Source organism: Ranitomeya variabilis, chromosome 7 (assembly GCF_051348905.1).
Source record: "Ranitomeya variabilis isolate aRanVar5 chromosome 7, aRanVar5.hap1, whole genome shotgun sequence".
In the NCBI taxonomy this organism is placed as follows: domain Eukaryota; kingdom Metazoa; phylum Chordata; class Amphibia; order Anura; family Dendrobatidae; genus Ranitomeya; species Ranitomeya variabilis.
The window spans coordinates 230285682-230302485 of NC_135238.1; the positions used below are offsets into that span (position 1 = coordinate 230285682).

At 41.3% G+C, this 16804-nt stretch overlaps 2 protein-coding genes across 3 annotated transcripts in view; one reads left to right on the top strand and one right to left on the bottom strand.

Annotated features, from left to right (window-relative positions):
• The first annotated feature begins 7726 nt into the window (after positions 1 to 7726).
• LOC143786029 (uncharacterized) lies at positions 7727 to 10232 on the top strand. Its single transcript, XM_077275204.1, has 2 exons — positions 7727 to 8830; positions 10027 to 10232. The coding sequence occupies exons 1-2, from the start codon at positions 7847 to 7849 to the stop codon at positions 10183 to 10185; spliced, it is 1143 nt and encodes a 380-aa protein (XP_077131319.1). The 5' UTR covers positions 7727 to 7846; the 3' UTR covers positions 10186 to 10232.
• Positions 10233 to 13852: 3620 nt separating this feature from the next.
• SLC4A3 (solute carrier family 4 member 3) overlaps positions 13853 to 16804 on the bottom strand; it is a 33739-nt gene continuing 30787 nt past the window's right edge. The window contains exon 18 of one of the 2 annotated variants that reach the window (XM_077273086.1): positions 13853 to 14651. In XM_077273086.1, the coding sequence (XP_077129201.1) occupies positions 14574 to 14651 (78 nt within the window). In that variant the 3' untranslated portion in view covers positions 13853 to 14573. The remainder of the gene's footprint in view (positions 14652 to 16804) is intronic. The other variant, XM_077273085.1, reaches the window with a different exon arrangement.

Sequence of the window (16804 nt, forward strand, 5' to 3'; positions counted from 1 at the left end):
GATCTTACTGCTGTATGTTCTTAATCTGAGACTGAATGTAAAGATTTTCAGGTTCCTTCATGTAATAGAAGAGGGGAGGATTACATTTTTGAGCCATGAAAGTGAAGAAGATCTGAGTATGTTCAATTCTGTTTCTGCTTACTTGCTCGTTTCTATGTTCTCCTAATTATCAGCAAGTAATCCATTAATTGCTGTATGGATCACCAGTCACCGACAACTTTACTGTGCGCTTCACCTGTCATTACATGAGAAAGGTTCCTGTCAATCAACTGCACAGCACAAGGCTTACACATCAATATCCGGGCTGTAACTGGTGACATCAGCGAAGAATCCTGCAATCTGCAAAGCTAAGTAATCTGAAGGAGGAAAACCTACAATTCACTAATCACCTCTGATCACCACATTACCACCTCACAGTCTAAATTTACAGTAGGTTTAATCTGTACATAAATTTGAATAACTGTGTACATACATTACATTACTGATCCGGAGTTACATCCTGTATTATACTCCAGAGCTGCACTCACTATTCTGCTGGTGCAGTCACTGTGTACATACATTACATTACTGATCCTGAGTTACATCCTGTATTATACCCCAGAGCTGCACTCGCTATTCTGCTGGTGCAGTCACTGTGTACATACATTACTGATCCTGAATTACATCCTGTCTTATACTCCAGAGCTGCACTCGCTATTCTGCTGGTGCAGTCACTGTGTACATACATTACATTACTGATCCTGAATTACATCTTGTATTATACCCCAGAGCTGCACTCACTATTCTGCTGGTGCAGTCACTGTGTACATACATTACATTACTGATCCTGAGTTACATCCTGTATTATACTCCAGAGCTGCACTCACTATTCTGCTGGTGCAGTCACTGTGTACATACATTACATTACTGATCCTGAGTTACATCCTGTATTATACTCCAGAGCTGCACTCACTATTCTGCTGGTGCAGTCACTGTGTACATACATTACATTACTGATCCTGAGTTACATCCTGTATTATACTCCAGAGCTGCACTCACTATTCTGCTGGTGCAGTCACTGTGTACATACATTACTGATCCTGAGTTACATCCTGTATTATACCCCAGAGCTGCACTCACTATTCTGCTGGTGCAGTCACTGTGTACATACATTACATTACTGATCCTGAGTTACATCCTGTATTATACTCCAGAGCTGCACTCACTATTCTGCTGGTGCAGTCACTGTGTACATACATTACATTACTGATCCTGAGTTACATCCTGTATTATACTCCAGAGCTGCACTCACTATTCTGCTGGTGCAGTCACTGTGTACATACATTACATTACTGATCCTGAATTACATCCATACTCCAGAGCTGCACTCAGTCTTCTGCTTCTTCTCATGTGTTCGGCTGGACCTCTCTATTGTACAATACCCTTGCAGTTTCTCATTTCATTTAATGATAGAGAGTAAAGTAATTTATCTGCTGTGATGATTCCCCTCCCCCGCCTCAGATAGTCGCATTTGTCTGACTCGTCAGCAGACACAATAAACATGTTCTCTATTTGTACAAATTTAATTAGTATGAAATCAGCCCTTCAGTCTCTTAATTAGCTGCGGGCCCCGAAGTTTTAACCAGTAGCTGCAATGGAATAAATTGTATCAGCAGTAAATCCTGTGATGACAGGGAAGCCATTGATGTCATTTAGTAATGCTGCGTCCTCACTGGCGGTGACATTTCTGTAGCACTTCGGAAGGGCAAAGATTATAAATTTAGTATGGAAAACATGGCTACTCTCTACTAGAAGCAGCACCTCTACTGTCCATAGGCTGCATATGGTATTGCACTTCTGTGCAGCTTAAAGGATGGGGCTGCAATACCACATATGACCTGGGGACATGTGTGGTGCTGTTTCTAGTAGATAGCAGACATGGATTTTTTAAGCTTTCTGTTAATAAACAGAATCCTAACATCTCATGTTTTAAAATAATTGTTCAAGAATCTAAAACAAAACATTGTGGCTTCCAAAAACAGCGCCACACTTGTCATACAGGTTGTGAATGGTATTGCAGTCAAATCCTCTGCATTCCAATAGAGCAGAGCTGGATTGCTAGATACAACCAATGGACAGGGGTGGCGCTGTTTCTGGATGAAAATAGCCATGTTTTTGTAATCCTGGACAACCCTTTTAAAGGTCAACAAAATACTCTCCAACTGTCCCAATTTTGCCAACACAATCCCACAAACTGGTCAAAAAAGTGCAGGGCTTTGTACAACCAAACGTACAAGTGTCTTTTGGGGGGCTGTTCATTGACATTTGCCATGCTAATGGCTCCAAAACAACCAGCCATCAGGGCACCTCCATTTTTCTGACTGGTTGTGTTTCCAAAGTCTAAACCCCTAGTATGGTGTTGAGTCTCACCGGATGAGGTGATTCCTCAAAGCCCTTTGTCAGGAAGAGCAGTCCTAATACAGCATGGACTGGTGGCGGAGGCCTCTTGAGTCCCCATGGCGGTACCCTTTGTTCCCTCCTTACTATCTGTCCTTGCTTCACAGTCCTGACCTGACATATAATCATGCATTTTTGCTACATACATATGTGCCAGGTCCATACATGTGTATACCAGGCATCATGTTTGTACCAGGTCCACAGCTCTTGCTCAGTAATAAGTTAGAGAAGGAGACTACCCAAACCTTTGGCATTTGGCAGAAGAGGTGGCCATGCTAGAGGCTCCATACCAAACAGCCATCAGGGCACCTCCATTTTTTGACTAGTTGTGTTTCCAAAGTCTAAACCCTTAGCATGATGTTGAGTCTCACCGGATGAGGTGGTTCCTCAAAGCCCTTTGTCTGGAAGAGCAGTCCTAATACAGCACGGACTGGTGACATTGGTGCAGTTCAGCGCACTGGTTGGAACATCCAAGGAGGTGACAACTGGAGAAGCAGAGCTGTGTTTGTCATGAGGTTCAATGTAACAGCTGGATTTGTCTCAACGTTCAATGTAGAATTGGCATAGTGGTGTATCAAAATTAAGCAGCAGCATAGCAAAGCTAGTACCAGAATGCCCAGTGGTACAGAAGAGTTAACCAGCGGCATAGCATTGCTTGCATATTCCAAAGCAGAGTCCTGAGCTGTGGCTATAAGACTTGAAGAATAGGAGAGATTGTGGCCCAGAATAGAAGTAGAAAGGACACACACAACACCCAGTGCTGGAGTCAGGACAGGTGAGTAGCAAAGATATGTTATCATGGTCTTGGGTAGCGGAGGCCTCTTGGGTCCCCATGGCGGTACCCTTTGTTCCCTCATTACTGTTTGTCTCTGCTTCACAGTCCTGACACATAATCATGCATTTTTGCTACATATGTGCCAGGTCCATATATGTATATGTCAGGCATCATGTTTGTGCCTGGTCCACTGCTCTTGCTCAGTAATAAGTTACAGAATGAGGTAATCCAAACCCTTTTCTATGGCTCAGTGTAGTATTTATATGGTTTCGGCATTTTTTAGCTCATCCTTTATAGAGGAGTGTAGCTGCGCCAATGTGAGAAACTAACCCAGCCCCAAGTGAATCGAGCTGAAGTGAAATTTTTGTAATATTTTGGATCTAAACCTCAGCCACCATCACCTCTCTCACTATCGGTGCAAGAGGAAGTGAAAATCCCGACCCAGAAACCACACGATCTGCAATAACTATATAAAATAGGGAAGTGCTGCACCGTACAACCTAGGTCAGAACTCGGAAAGTTCACACCCGCGCTGACTGAATGCCTCGCTCCATCACGTGATGCCATGTTCTGTGTTTTGTACAGATGTTCCGTTTTTTTGTTTCTTTTTATATTCTACAAATATTGTGCAAAATATTAGGACATCCATTGGTGGCAACATTTCTAGTAACACTTTGTCATAGGCTTCTACATGTAATGAAACCCCTTCCCCCAATCTACATATGAGAGTGGAGGGTCCAAGAGCGGAGTCATCAGTGACCCTGAGCGTGGGACCGCCGGGTCCTTTATTAGCCGTAACAGTGTATGATTCAGCTACGCCTTGAAGGAGTGATTCCGATCTCAAACATATGTGGTAGATCCACAGGATATTCCGTAACGTCTGATATATCCCACCCCTGGGACCTCCACTTATGTCAAGAACGGGACATTGTGCCACAATGTAAAAGTGGCGGTGCACGCACCACCCGCTCCATTCAGTTCCTACGAAACCCGTTTTTCCTCACCATCATTTTAATGGGGGTTTTAGCGGCCGGACCACCATTGATCTAGCAATGTTTAGCCCCAAATTCTTGTTCTGGGGCAAAAATGTCACCAGCACCTTATTTATTCTTCTTGCTGATATAGCACCAACATATTCAGCAGCGCTGTACAGACATCATCAACCCCTTTACAGAAAACAGAAATTGCTGAAACCGAATCCCCTCAATCATCGATTCATTTTTGTGAAAGCTGGGTGAAGACCAATATGATTGATGGTACACCTCCCACTTGGCTTTTTATCCAACTTTCCCAGTCTCCTGAGTGGCGAATCCGCCTCGTTGTGCAGTGATATATTCTAGACTGTGCTGTTCGGGGGTCTGGGAAAGCTTGGTATCTTGAAAAGCTCATTAAAGGGACACTAATAATAATTTATTATTAAAGGGGCAATAACAGATGCACATTAAAAATAGGAACGCATCAGAGGGCAAAAGTTTAGGACATTTGTGGACATAAAAGAGGTTATTTAGGGGTGAAATCTATACAGGGGGCAGCTGCAGGCAGGAATGGATGCCCAGGCATGTAAATGGACACATTAAATCACTGCTACCAACCTGTGGCCCTGACATAAATGAGGCCCCAGGGGCCAGGTCCCTGCTGTGAACGTCTGCCTAGTAATGGCTAAAAATCAAAGTATATCATGTCCTGAGCGCGGCTGCGGCATTGCCCGGGGGACGGTCGTGTGTGGAGGGTAAAGCTGATGATTTAGTCTCTGTGCAGGCGGAAAGATGTGACTACACCCAACGATCTGCACTTGTGTGTCATCGGAAATTCTTCATTTTTAGAGGGAAGTCTATGATAGAAAATACATTCTCAAGTATCAAATTAGGGAGGGGGGTTCTCATTCGGGACCCCTTCTTTAAGGCAAGATTCACGCATTGATTTTGACTTGGGCTGTGTAATTCTCCATTTGACCTGCGGGCGCGCTGTGGGGAAAATCAACACTTGCCGATGGGTTATTTTTTCTTCTTGCTTAGATAACACTGACATATTCTGCAGCGTTGTACACAGATTCTCCTCATTCATATCAGTTCCTGTCTCTTTTGGGGATCAGTATAACATCTATTTAATCCAACTGAGGGCACAGAGAGTGAATATTCTCAGTTTCCTCGCTTATTTCAACCCAGGATCGCAAAGAACAGTGCTAAATATTTGGCTGCTGAGCTGCCCCTACAGAGTACAGCCGGGGACCCAGCAGCAGGACTCATGTGATCAGCCTATCGGGGACCTTCTGGCTTCTACCATGAAAACGTACAGATTTCCCCCTAATAGCGCAACCTGATTGCACAATGCACTGACATAGGAGCCGACATTATGTAACACATGTAGCACCTTATACTTCATTTATGGGAATTTCTCAAATTTTCACAGATTTTGAGCCTCTTCCTATTTCTTGCATCAGAGGCTGTCACTCTGCCCTCTGCTGGCCAAAGGTGGGTACTGGCTTAGTTACTGCTCCCAGCTGGATTATAACCTAGTGTTTAAACCAGGCTTTTGTATTAAACGTATTTCTGGGGGGTTTATTACCCCAGTATCACAGTACTTATTACAGTTTGCATATTAACGATGTATTTTGTTGAACTCGGAGAATTCCAATTTCAAAAGGTTCAATCTCTACTATCTGTATAGTGGGTCTACGCAGAGGCTTTTATTTTTTTAGAGGGTCTAGTCTGGAGTCTTTATTTATGGGGTTTGCATTTGCAGTCTGTCTTTGGTTAGGGTGTTTAGTTTGATGTTTTTATTTAGGGGTTTGGGGTCTGTATTTAGAGGGTGTGGTCTGGGGTCTGTATTTAGAGTGTCTGGGATCTGTATTTAGAGGGAATGGTCTGAGGTCTGTATTTAGAGGGTCTGATCTTGGGTCTGTATTTAGAGGGAATGGTCTGGGGTCTGTATTTAGAGGGTCTGGTCTGGGGTCTGTATTTCTAGGGTCAGGTTTGGGGTCTGTATTTAGAGGGTCTGATTTGAGGTCTGTATTTAGAGGGAATGGTCTGGGGTCTGTATTTAGATTAGAGGGTCTGGTCTGAGGTCTGTATTTAGAGGGTCTGGGGTCTGTATTTAGAGGGAATGATCTGGGGTCTGTATTTAGAGGGTCTGGTCTGGAGTCTTTATTTCTAGGGTCAGGTTTGGGGTCTGTATTTAGAGGGTCTGTATATAGAGGGTCGGGTCTGGGGTCTGTATTTAGAGGGTCAGGTCTGGGGTCTGTATTTAGAGGGTGGGGTCTGTATTTAGAGGGTCAGGACTGGGGTCTCTATTTGTTTAGGGGTTTAGTCTGAGGCTTTATTTAGGGATGTTGGGTCTGTATCTAGAGGGTCTGTGTGTGTTTAGGGGGGCCTGGTTTGGTTAGTATTTGTGTAGGGCTAAGGCGTGTCATGTATATTCAGGTGGTCTGGTCTAGGGTCTGTATTTAGAGGGTCAGGTCTGGGGTCTGTATTTGTTTAGGGGGTTTAGTCTGAGGTTTTATTTAGGGGTGTTGGGTCTGTATTTAGAGGGTCTTATCCGGGGTCTGTGTTTGTTTAGGGGGGGCTAGTTTGGTTAGTACTTGTGTAGCGCTAAGGTGTGTCGTATGCATTCAGGTGGTCTGGTCTAGGGTCTGTATTTAGAGTGTTTGGTCTGGGGTCTGTATTTGTTTAGGGGGCTAAGTCTGAGGTTTTATTTAGGGGTGTTGGGTCTGTGTTTAGAGGGTCTTATCTGGGGTCTGTGTTTGCTTAGGGGGCCTGGTTTGGTTAGTATTTGTGTAGGGCTTAGGTGTGTCATGTATATTACGGATGTCTGGTCTAGGGTCTGTATATTGAAGGACAAGTCTGTGTCTGTATTTGTTTATCACCTCTGGTCTGGGGTCTACAGTCATTCTGGGGGTCTGGTTATATGCACTTTTTGTAATTCAAGCATTGGGGGAATGTGTTCTATAAAGGGGCATTGGATATGTTAATTAATTTTGCATACAACAAACTTCTCGAAATCTCCTTGATGTAATTGACCAGTCAATATATTCCAGTAATTTTTATGGGATTCAGCCTCAAGGAATTCAAGGCGCCAATTCTCCCAACATCACAGGGATTGTTAGGACATATTCACACATGACACATTTATTGCAGAAATTTCTGCCCATGTGGTTTGCAAAAATCCATATACATGGTGTATATGAATCAGTTTCTGCAACACATTTTCTGAGAGTGAGTATAGAACAATAACACTGACTAGCGAATGTAACATTCCCTTATACTATCCTATCAATTTGCCAGAAATCTATCGCTCATAAATCCATGTGTCACCAATCACAATGAGCACCGGGCGGACGGGTCGTCGTTGTCGCCTAGAAACTAAACATTAAGTTAGAAGCAGCAGGTCTGAACCTGCCGGGAGTTACCAGGAAACCAGAGAGTGAGTTTTAGGAGCTCAGCAAAAGGTTCAGAGACAGGTGAGAGCAACAAAGGCAACAAGTCTGGAGCCGTCAAAGAGCTTTCTAGAGTTGAAAAATAAGGATTTGCTCCATGATATGAAACAAGATCTGGAGAAGGATGGAAAACTTTTGCTAAGCTTGGACTTTCCATTGGACCATTGGACCAACTATGAATAGAGTTTTATAATATTTCCAGGATGGAGAAACTGTATGCATCATTGCGAGATGAGATCAAGGTCTTTGAAGAGCAGGTCCAGAAGTGTCACATCAACTTTGACCTGCAAACATTGCAAAGAGCCTTGGCTTCACTTTCCGAAGATCTGAAGGAAAACTTTGACAGCTGGAAGAAAGTAGAGGAATATGTCCAATTGACCTCCACTTCTGGAGAACGAGGGAGATCGCTCCGAAGATACTTTTCTTGGTTGTTGTCCTATGTTGGGTACCTTGGCACCATGAAGGATGTGTTCGATGAACATGTGGTTTTCCGGTTGTGTGATAACCTGTATATCAACGATGAGGCAGAGACCCTAACGGTTCCCTCGACCACCCTCTTATCCCCTGGTAACATTATGAGCACCGCCAGGCAACTCTTCCACCATCGACGTGGTTGGGCTCTTCTGCTCAGCTCGGGGAGTCGGGATGCCCATAAACCTTCTCGGCCAATGGGTTTACTGCATTGTATTCCAGATATATTTGAAGAAAGTCTAGTGACGGCTAATTTAGCTCGAAACTGGATCCTTCTCCATGAGGCTCGGAATAAGAATCCTTCAGGTACAATCCCACAACCGAGACAATTAAGCCATGAGTTTCAGGTTAAAAACACCAAGAAAATGTCAGGGTCTGTTAATTCTACAGCTGATGAAGAGACCCAAGCCGAACTGAAGGATGTGAGAGAACATCTGATGTTTCTCCTATGGAGAGCGGGACGAGCCGACGCCTTGGGACAGCAGGTGAAGGACACCAAGCAGAAGGTAAGGAGTCTCCAACAGGACATTCGTGAGTTGCAGAATTTCATCCAGAAAGATGGGCAAGAAAATTCTGATATCGGCCTGGAAAACCAAAGGCGTTTGGAGAAAGTCCAGAGGCAGCTTGACCTAGAAAACTTCCGGCAACGGATAGTAAGTTGTGACTGGCAGCTGGAGCTGGAGGTCCGACCATCGCTCATCCGGCAGATAGATATGGTAAGCTCTCTAGGGATGTATCTAAGGAGTTAACTCGACTTTCATTGAAAAGATGGCTGATTGATTTAGGTTAAGTTCACATGTTGCATATCCAGTGCAGATTTAGAATAATTCAATGACAAATAAAAAGATTAGACTTTAATAAATTTCATTTACAAATTGTTAGAAAACTGATGGGCAGAAATTAACAGAAGATTCCATTATTCTTTGTGCGGAATTCAGTGCTGGATTTCACCCTTTGAAAAGGAAATCTGCAGCGAAATCCCAATGTGGGTGTATGCGCACATGTTAAGTATTTGCAGCAGACATTTCTGCGCCAAAATGTATCACTTGGCAGGAAAAACTCTAAGTAAAATGTGCAAGTTTTTAGTGAGTTTTTGCTTGTGTTTATTTTCTCATTCACTTGAATGGATGAAAAAATGCTGAAAGTATTGACATGTGGCAGGTATGAAATCAGCAAGGAAAAATGAATCCGTGTGTGCATGAGGTTTTAGGAATCTGAAACTGACATGCTATGGATCTTACACCTGAAGATCTTGTCAATTTACGCTGTGGATATTTGTACCAAGATTTCTTAAAGAGTCGTGCTCTATATCACAAAGTTGCAGAACTTTTCCCGATATCATGATTAAACTTTATACCCCATCTGGATAATGCCGGCGGCCCCGCAGACTGCAGCGAATACTTACACGGAACGTTTGCTTAGCAAATCCCTGCTGAATGCGGCTTGGTTTGCTTTGCAGTTACCATGTGAGATCTGATAACATTGTGTGAGGTTGCTTTGACACTGTATAGCAGTATTATGTGGACACTATGTATGGCGGCATTATTTATCCAGTATAGTGTTCTGCTACAATAACAACGACCTAGCAAAATTCAAAGGAACTGAAATTTAGATTATGAGATTATGAGCCTGTATGGAAATCAAGTTTGGTTCAGAAAATCTATGGGGGAACCAGCTGTCATGGCCAAAATATATACCTTAAAATGACACCACACCGTGCAAGCGAAGATAGTGCCGCCATATAGTGTGAAGCGAGATAACATATTTCTCACTCTTCTCCCATGATGTCCTAGCTATACCTGCCTTATACTTGTATTCCCAGATTATCCTCAAAAGGGTGTAACTTGGATACATTTGCCCCAAAGTGGCATTTGGTGATGCAAATGTTGACTGGTTTATTATAAATTTCCAGGTTCGGGAACGTTGTGCACAACTGGAGGCCTCGTCAAGCCTGCAAAAAGAGCCACGTGAGGAATCTGTCAGGGCGGCGAGTGACGGGGAATGGGAAAACTCCAGCTCCGTCTTCTCTCATGGCTCCGAATACTCCTCGGATGTTCATTCTACGCTCTGAAGGACACGGGCCACCACCGACATATCCGGGTCCGGTCGTAACGGATTTATAGAAATATCGTTTCCTGAGAAAGTACCAGCCAATATTACTACTCTTTCCAAGAGAGTTAACATCACAAACCTTTTTGGATTCGTTGTTTCACAGGATAACTAGTAGCGTTTATTTTAATCATCCGAGTCACGAGACCAAGATAACAACTTTATCAGTCATTGTACAGGAGGAGGAGGTGAGCTGTGACATCATCTATTGTGAATGGTGGATCCTGTGTTATCTACTGTATATAGAGGTGTTATCAGTCATTGTACAGGAGGAGGAGGTGAGCTGTGACATCACCTATTGTGAATGGTGGATCCTGTGTTATCTACTGTATATAGAGGTGTTATCAGTCATTGTACAGGAGGAGGTGAGCTGTGACATCATCTATTGTGAATGGTGGATCCTGTGTTATCTACTGTATATAGAGGTATTATCAGTCATTGTACAGGAGGAGGAGGTGAGCTGTGACATCACCTATTGTGAATGGTGGATCCTGTGTTATCTACTGTATATAGAGGTGTTATCAGTCATTGTACAGGAGGAGGAGGTGAGCTGTGACATCACCTATTGTGAATGGTGGATCTTGTGTTATCTACTGTATATAGAGGTGTCATCAGTCATTGTACAGGAGGGGGAGGTGAGCTGTGACATCACCTATTGTGAATGGTGGATCCTGTGTTATCTACTGTATATAGAGGTGTTATCAGTCATTGTACAGGAGGAGGAGGTGAGCTGTGACATCACCTATTGTGAATGGTGGATCCTGTGTTACCTACTGTATATAGAGGTGTTATCAGTCATTATACAGGAGGAGGAGGTGAGCTGTGACATCACCTATTGTGAATGGTGGATCCTGTGTCATCTACTGTATATAGAGGTGTCATTAGTCATTGTACAGGAGGAGGAGGTGAGCTGTGACATCATCTATTGTGAATGGTGGATCCTGTGTTATCTACTGTATATAGAGGTGTGATCAGACATTGTATAGGAGGAGGAGGTGAGCTGTGACATCAACTATTGTGAATGGTGGATCCTGTGTTATCTACTGTATATAGAGGTGTTATCCGTCATTGTACAGGAGGAGGAGGTGAGCTGTGATATCACCTATTGTGAATGGTGGATCCTGTGTTATCTACTGTATATAGAGGTGTTATCAGTCATTGTACAGGAGGAGGTGAGCTGTGATATCACCTATTGCCTATTGTGAATGGTGGATCCTGTGTTATCAGTCATTGTACAGGAGGAGGTGAGCTGTGACATCACCTATTGTGAATGGTGGATCCTGTATTATCTACTGTATATAGAGGTGTTATCAGTCATTGTACAGGAGGAGGAGGTGAGCTGTGACATCACCTACTGTGAATGGTGGATCCTGTGTTATCTACTGTATATAGAGATGTTATCAGTCATTGTACAGGAGGAGGAGGTGAGCTGTGACATCACCTATTGTGAATGGTGGATCCTGTGTTACCTACTGTATATAGAGGTGTTATCAGTCATTGTACAGGAGGAGGAGGTGAGCTGTGACATCACCTATTGTGAATGGTGGATCCTGTGTTACCTCCTGTATATAGAGGTGTTATCAGTCATTGTACAGGAGGAGGAGGTGAGCTGTGACATCACCTATTGTGAATGGTGGATCCTGTGTTATCTACTGTATATAGAAGTGTTATCAGTCATTATAATCTTGTCTGTGATGATAATGAGACTGCTGAAAAGTCTTCTGTACACAGCAGGAAGTAGGAGTCTAATATTAGACCTAATGACAAGTGTGAAAATTGAAAGATTTCAGGTCACTTTTGTTTATGATAAATAGAGATTTAGAAATTTGAAAAATTCTTATAGAGATGAACAATTGGTCATTTTCTGATGACACATTCCCTGTGAGGAGGCTTTGCTTAGCGACCAAAGTTCATATTCATTGTTCACTATATAAGCAGGACAAAAGGTTTGTGGGCGAGAGACAGTGAGTGGTGGGGGAGCAGACGCCGAGGAGGGGGACGGTGATCGCTTATTGTGGTCATACAGCAGTTTTTCGTCTTGAGGGTCCCTGCAGCGCTCGTTACCTACGTCCACATCATATAAATATTCTCTAGGGGAAACTCCACGTGTGACAATGCAAGGGCCGTGTTCTATTATTATTATTAGATCTGTTTTATAGAAATGTGTCAGAACGGTGTGAGCCCGACGTTACATTCCAGCTCCTGGAGACAGCCGATATTTCCTCCGATGTTTGTCACCTCTGAAGCTTCCACCATCATCAGCACTGACGCATTATTTGGTTTTCTCTCTGCTTTTCATCTCCGGGCGTCTTGTTGGATTTGCAGAAATATTCTCGGCTCATTAGATACAATTAGAGCAGATTCATTCTCTCGGTCCGGTTACGTGTCGGCTGCAATCCTGTCCTGGCGCGCGGCCAACGCTCCGAGGATGAGGGCACGGATCGCAGCTATTCTCAGTCTCGGGAAGGTTAAAAGAAGAAGATGGACGATTCTTTATAAGTAAACGTGGCCGGCAAAGTCATTGCATAAGTTTGCACACCCCCTATTTAAATAAAAACAAACATACACCATACTGGTCACTTACATTATTTTTGCATTGTATTTGAAAAACCTAGACGGTCTCAAATCTGCACCAATAATCCAGTTTAGACCCAGTTTCATGATCCTGCTCCACATTCATTCTTCCCACACAGTAAGGCAGCTCCCTGGTGATATCGGCTCATGAGCTAAGCCAGCTCCTTTATCTATTCACCGGGCTTAGAAAGGGGGCTGGCTGAGCTCATGAGGAGAGTCAGAGCCATCCTCCTTCAAGCACAAACCGGAGGAAGAATCTCTCTGCCGGAGTTGAAAGAAAGGGAAAAGTTCCGTTTTTTTGCATTTTTGGAGTTCTTTTAAGTAGAATGTGTAAAAAAAATGTAAAATAATAATTATTTTTTAAGCTTTCTCTAATCGCCGTGCATTGAGGATGTAATGTATGTGTAGTAACTATTAATGAGATATACATTGTATGTGTGTTTTCTGGTTTATGATGTTTATATTTAATAAACACTGTTTTATTAGTGATCATTGCATTGAATTTTTATCCATCTTACTATTGTATTGTACTACTTTTTTTTTGAGTTTGTATTTTTTGTATTTTTTTTAATTACAAAGTATTGGAATATGTATGGATTTAATGGGCATTCATTCTCTATGGGAATGTTGGAGACTCCGCTGTATACAGCCTCATAGGGAACTAATGGAATGACGGTCGAGCACGGGCACAACCGCTATCCTGCTGGGAGCAGGGCACTAACGATCGCGGAAGTAGAGGTAGCGGGTGAGGGGTCCGCAACAACATTGCGAACTTCAACTGGATGTGTTTCTTCGGCCCAGGATGAAGGACATTACTACATGCAGGAGGATGGGGGTCCAGTTCCAAATTTTGCAGCGGGGCCCATCAGACTAAAGTTACACCACTGGCCGGGGGTCTCAGAGGTTGGACCACCACCGATCCAGAAATGATCACCTACCCTGTCAATATTTGATCGCTTCTGTAACCGTAACACCCCTTTAATGTATTATGGGGTGGTTAAGAAGAAAAATGTTCCCTTTCCTCCCCACTTTTGATGCCGCTATTCCCAAAGGTTAGGAAAATGTCATATTTAATGCAAACTTAATGATCCACACAGCTGAGAGTTTGTTACAATTGCATCCAGTCTGGACAATTCTTTGATCGCCAATTAACAGGAGCACAAAACTCTTCCCATCCAAAATAAAATGGAATAAAAATATAGCAATTATGTGCCGCCATGTGGTGCATCTGTAGGTTGCTATAATATGGAGATAGTCTCTCACATACAACAATACTGAATTCAAATAATAAAACAAAGTCTAACTTCGGATTTACTAATAAATAATAAGGCAGCTCTATGATAGAATAAAAAAAGAAAATACTAATAAATAAGAAAATATTTATTTAAAAACGTTACTAACAACATGAAAAAGGTAAAGAGAAATCTAAGAATGCAGTTCACCAACTGGCCACTGGGGGAGGTATTCTTTTGCAGTCTCTTTAGATGACTAATAGCCAATAGATCAATCACTGAAGACAGAGTATGGTGGACGCCATCAAACTATTTAAGGCAAATGTTTCCATTGATCGTTCAATGGCAGAAGCTTCTATACGATGGCGAACATTTGTGTATGTTTCAGAGCGATCAGTCAATCATAAGTTTACTTTGGCAATATCCAGCCTCTATCTATTGATGGCGCTATAGGGTTCAGCAAAAAAGATCGGGAATATGATCATCAATTAAATAGATTAAGGGCAAATTGGCACCAGAAAGGAGAAATGACAACGGGAAAGTGTCAGACGGGCATATGAAGCTCATTGTATTCATCTTGGCCGTCTTCATCAAAGTTTGGTGCAACATCTTCAGAATCCAACTAATACGGAAAAAAGGAAATAATATAAAAAAATGATCAGCGGAATTTGCAATTTTGTATTATAATTCAAAACAAAGGGGCAGTATTATAGTAGTTATATTCTTGTACATAGGAGCAGTATTATAGTAGTTATATTATTGTACATAGGAGCAGTATTATAGTAGTTATATTCTTGTACATAGGGGCAGTATTATAGCAGTTATATTCTTGTACATAGGAGCAGTATTATAGTAGTTATATTATTGTACATAGGAGCAGTATTATAGTAGTTATATTCTTGTACATAGGGGCAGTATTATAGTAGTTATATTCTTGTACATAGGGGAAGTATTATAGTAGTTATATTCTTGTACATAGGAGCAGTATTATAGTAGTTATATTCTTGTACATAGGAGCAGTATTATAGTAGTTATATTCCTGTACATAGGGGCAGTATTATAGCAGTTATATTCTTGTACATAGGAGCAGTATTATAGTAGTTATATTCTTGTACATAGGAGCAGTATTATAGTAGTTATATTCTTGTACATAGGAGCAGTATTATAGTAGTTATATTCTTGTACATAGAGGCAGTATTATAGTAGTTATATTCTTGTACATAGGGGCAGTATTATAGTAGCTATATTCTTGTACATAGGGGCAGTATTATAGTAGTTATATTCTTGTACATAGAGGCAGTATTATAGTAGTTATATTCTTGTACATAGGGGCAGTATTATAGTAGTTATATTCTTGTACATAGGGGCAGTATTATAGTAGTTATATTCTTGTACATAGGAGCAGTATTATAGTAGTTATATTCTTGTACATAGAGGCAGTATTATAGTAGTTATATTCTTGTACATAGGGGCAGTATTATAGTAGTTATATTCTTGTACATAGGAGCAGTATTATAGTAGTTATATTCTTGTACATAGGAGCAGTATTATAGTAGTTATATTCTTGTACATAGGAGCAGTATTATAGTAGTTATATTCTTGTACATAGGAGCAGTATTATAGTAGTTATATTCTTGTACATAGGAGCAGTACTATAGTAGATATATTCTTGTACATAGGAGCAGTACTATAGTAGTTATATTCTTGTACATAGGAGCAGTATTATAGTAGTTATATTCTTGTACATAGGGGCAGTATTATAGTAGTTATATTCTTGTACATGGGGGGCAGTTTTATAGTAGTTATATTCTTGTACATAGGAGCAGTATTATAGTAGTTATATTCTTGTACATAGGAGCAGTATTATAGTAGTTATATTCTTGTACATAGGAGCAGTATTATAGTAGTTATATTCTTGTACATAGGAGCAGTATTATAGTAGTTATATTCTTGTACATAGGAGCAGTATTATAGTATTTATATTCTTGTACATAGGAGCAGTATTATAGTAGTTATATTCTTGTACATAGGAGCAGTATTATAATAGTTATAGTCTTGTACATAGGAGCAGTATTATAGTAGTTATATTCCTGTACATAGGAGGAATATTATAGTAGTTATATTCCTGTACATAGGGGCAGTATTATAGTAGTTATATTCTTGTACATAGGAGCAGTATTATAGTAGTTATAGTCTTGTACATAGGAGCAGTATTATAGTAGTTATATTCTTGTACATAGGAGCAGTATTATAGTAGTTATATTCTTGTACATAGGGGCAGTATTATAGTAGTTATATTCTTGTACATAGGAGCAGTATTATAGTAGTTATAGTCTTGTACATAGGGGGCAGTATTATAGTAGTTATATTCTTGTACATAGGGGCAGTATTATAGTAGTTATATTCCTGTACATAGGGGCAGTATTATAGTAGTTATATTCTTGTACATAGGGGCAGTATTATAGTAGTTATAGTCTTGTACATAGGAGCAGTATTATAGTAGTTATATTCTTGTACATAGGGGCAGTATTATAGTAGTCATATTCTTGTACATAGGGGCAGTATTATAGTAGTTATATTCTTGTACATGGGGGCAGTATTATAGTAGTTATATTCTTGTATATAGGAGCAGTATTATAGTAGTTATATTCTTGTACATAGGGGGCAGTATTATAGTAGTTTATTCTTGTACATAGGAGGCAGTATTATAGTAGTTATATTCCTGTACATAGGGGCAGTATTATAGTAGTTATATTCTTGTACATAGGAGCAGTA

What these genes read in the sequence shown, in the direction of transcription:
- LOC143786029 (XM_077275204.1), top strand. Translation starts at nt 7,847, where the DNA reads ATGGAGAAACTGTATGCATCATTGCGAGATGAGATCAAGGTCTTTGAA. An exon ending in TCATCCGGCAGATAGATATG is followed by an intron (nt 8,831 to 10,026) that starts GTAAGCTCTCTA and finishes ATAAATTTCCAG; the next exon opens with GTTCGGGAACGTTGTGCACA.